The sequence below is a fragment of the Suricata suricatta genome, chromosome X, assembly GCF_006229205.1.
Source record: "Suricata suricatta isolate VVHF042 chromosome X, meerkat_22Aug2017_6uvM2_HiC, whole genome shotgun sequence".
Taxonomy (NCBI): Eukaryota; Metazoa; Chordata; class Mammalia; order Carnivora; family Herpestidae; genus Suricata; species Suricata suricatta.
Window position 1 is genome coordinate 5,929,889 of NC_043717.1, and position 3,065 is coordinate 5,932,953.

At 47.6% G+C, this 3,065-nt stretch overlaps 1 protein-coding gene across 1 annotated transcript in view; it reads right to left on the reverse strand.

Moving 5' to 3' along the window:
• The window catches only part of LOC115284306 (oral-facial-digital syndrome 1 protein-like), a gene marked incomplete at its 3' end in the record, with an annotated part of 45,124 nt that overhangs the window by 30,414 nt on the left and 11,645 nt on the right, over nt 1–3,065 (reverse strand). Inside the window, exons 6-7 of the mRNA XM_029931004.1 lie at nt 2,022–2,129; nt 5–48 (exon numbers count right to left, since the gene is read on the reverse strand). Of these exons, the coding sequence (XP_029786864.1) occupies nt 5–48; nt 2,022–2,129 (152 nt within the window). The remainder of the gene's footprint in view (nt 1–4; nt 49–2,021; nt 2,130–3,065) is intronic.

Consider the following 3,065-nt stretch of genomic DNA (forward strand, 5'->3'; position numbering starts at 1 on the left):
GAGGATAAGCAGCTGCAAACTGATCGTCAATAAGCTGAAGTTTCTCTGCTGTTAACAAACAACACGGGAAATTACAATAGGCAACTGCGGTCAGGTGAGCCAGAGGCGGGCGCTCTCCCCAAAAGCCAAGGGTCTACTTAGGGGAGCCTGGAGGGCCGTCTGCAATTTTCTCTGGAACACCGCAAAGTGAAGATGGATTAGTGGATGGGACAGATGAGCGATCAGGCAAGTAGAATTCCAACTGACCGGGGAAGTCGGGGCATACAAGTGTTCGCTGTACAACGGTTTCAACCACTCCTAACGTTGGAAAGTTTCATCATCCAACGTCAGGGGACAGGAAAGCAAAGTGTGCCATTTAAGTCAGAAGACACTGGCATCTCTTGCCAGCCCCGAAGTGCCAAGGCAGAGAGCGCTTGTATCGGACTTTGGGTCAAGTCGACTCACATGTTCAAAACACAGGCCTTATAATAAGTCACACATCATATATTTCAACTCCTCTGCTTTACAGAGAAGGAAACAGATGCCCTTGCAGTTCGAGGGAGTCCGAGAGGACTGAGCAAGAGTGTAGGGCCCGACTGGGACTGCCACCAGGTGTGCGACGGTCTCCTGTTCCACAGCTCTGTCCGGCAGACCCCCGGCCCCCTAATAGCTGCGGAGCAGCACGACCCGAGAGGCCAGCTGCACACCTGGACCTGCGGGAGGAGCCTAGGCACGGGGACCACCACCGCCACCAAAGAGGATGCCCCGGGAGAAGCAGCTGGCAGAAGCAGTTTACCACACTGGCAGCGTCCATCAGAGAGCTTTCAACAGGTTTTCCATGTACTTTTCTGGATTTTCCAAACACTTTACAACCGTGCTATCCACTACAGGGCTCGCTGGCCACAGGTGGCCACTGAGTAGATGAAATGTGACCAGTTCGAACTGAGAGGGGCTCTAAGTGTAAGACACACCAGCTTTCAAGGACGGAGTATAGAAATTTTATGTAAAATAATCTCATTAATGTTTTTTCTACTGATCACACGCTGGAATATTTTGGACCCAGTGGGCTAAGTGAAACTTACTAACTTCACCTTCCGCCCACCCCATTCCACGGCTACTAGAAAACTAACAATTAGACACGTGGCTCCTATGACCGGACAGCACCGCTCTAGAGGAAACATGTACCACACACATTCCCAGCGGAACAAAACCTAGGCCAAAATAAAGGCCTCATCATACAGTTTAGCTTTTACAAATTATAGGGTCCTCTTCTTACAGGTTACAAGTACCATTACTACTCCTTAAGCCTCAGGCAGGGCCAAGAAACGGATTCATCACATAACCACAGAAAACCTGGACTCTAGGGGCGCCTGGGTGGCTGAGGCGGTTAGACATCCGAGTTCGGCTCAGGTCGTGATCTCCTGTTTTGTAAGTTCGAGCCCCGCGTCGGGCTCTGTGCTGACAGCTCAGAGCCTGGAGCCTCCTTCAGATTCTGTGTCTCCCTCCCTCCCTCGCTCTCACTCTGCCCATCTCCTGCTCATGTTCTCACTCTCAAAAACATTAAAAAAAAAATGTGGAGTCTATGATCAGCTCTGACCCAGACTGAGGGTTTCCAAGTTGCACCCACTCTGGGCACCACTGTTTCCTCTGCTCTAAACAAGCGCTCCGTCGCTGACTTCTCTAGTTCTCTCACGTGCGAGTGGTCAAGGATCTCCTCACTCAGTGGCTGTTAATGAGAGAGAGAGAGAGAGAGAGAGAGAGAGAGAGAGAGAGAGAGAGGGAGGGAGGGAGGGGAGACACAGGGAAGAACCTCCCACGTGCGAGATGTTGAACCCCACAGGCAGAGCGTGGGCCTGCGGAGAGGGGAGGGCGCGGGTCACGTCCTGCAAGGCCTCTGGAGGCGTCTGGAGGCGGCGGTGCCTGCACCACCTGCAGCTCCCATCCCTCCCAGGCAGGGAACACACAGCACTGCCAGTCAGGTCATTTCCTTCCTGTAAGGAGAAGACGGAACCATCAAAATTCTGGAAGAAAGCTACACATACCAAGTGTGTCTTTGCCAGGAAACGGTGAACTTGTCTGCGTTCCCGTATCACAGCTCACTCGGGACTGGTGATATTCTGCGATTGCACTTAAAAACTGCACGAGAAAACCTACAAGACACAAAGCGTACAACAGTTTCAGCACATAACATTTTCATTCAACCGCTGCGTCAACCTGGTCACTAAGATCTTGGTTTTTAAACGTTATCCTTTCTTACATTCTAGATCTTCTGAGATTAATTTCTAAGGAAAGGCCTTTGCAAACATGGCACAAAACCTAGAAGCCATAAGGAGAAGTATTTCTCAATCTAATAACATAAGAATTAGAAACCTGTATGGCATGAAACAAAGTCAAAACATAAGTGATACACTGGAAAAAAAATCTGCGAGGGTATGGAGACAGAGGAGTAATTTTCACAATATCAAAAGGCTCTTACAAGTCAGGAAAAAAATGGAAAAGTCAGACAAGGCATGGACAAAGTTTACACAAAGTCTGTCAAATAAACATGATATAAACTTGCACCGTTGGTGGGAATGCAAACTGGTGCAGCTGCTCTGTGGAGGTTCCTCAAAAAAACTAAAAATTAAACTACCCCACGACCCAGCAATTGCACTACTAGGTATTTATCCAAAGGATACAAAAATGCTGATTCATAGGGGCACATGTACCCCAACGTTTATAGAGACACCATCAACAACAGCCAAATTATGCAAAGAGCCCAAATGTTCATCAACTGATAAAATAGATAAAGAAGATGGAATATTATTTGGAGACCAAAAAGAATGAAATCTTGCCATTTGCACGACGTGGAGAGAACTAGAGTGCATTATGCTACACACAGTAAGTCAGTCAGAGAAAGAGAAATACATCATTTCACTCATGTGGAATTTAAGAAACACAACAGATGAACATGAGGAAGGAATGGGAAAAGAAGATAAAAAACAGGGAGACAAACCATAAGAGACTTTTTTTAAAGCTTATTTTGAGAGAGAAAGTGTGAGTAGGGCAGAGAGAGAGAGAGAACGAATGACTGAATGAATCTCTCT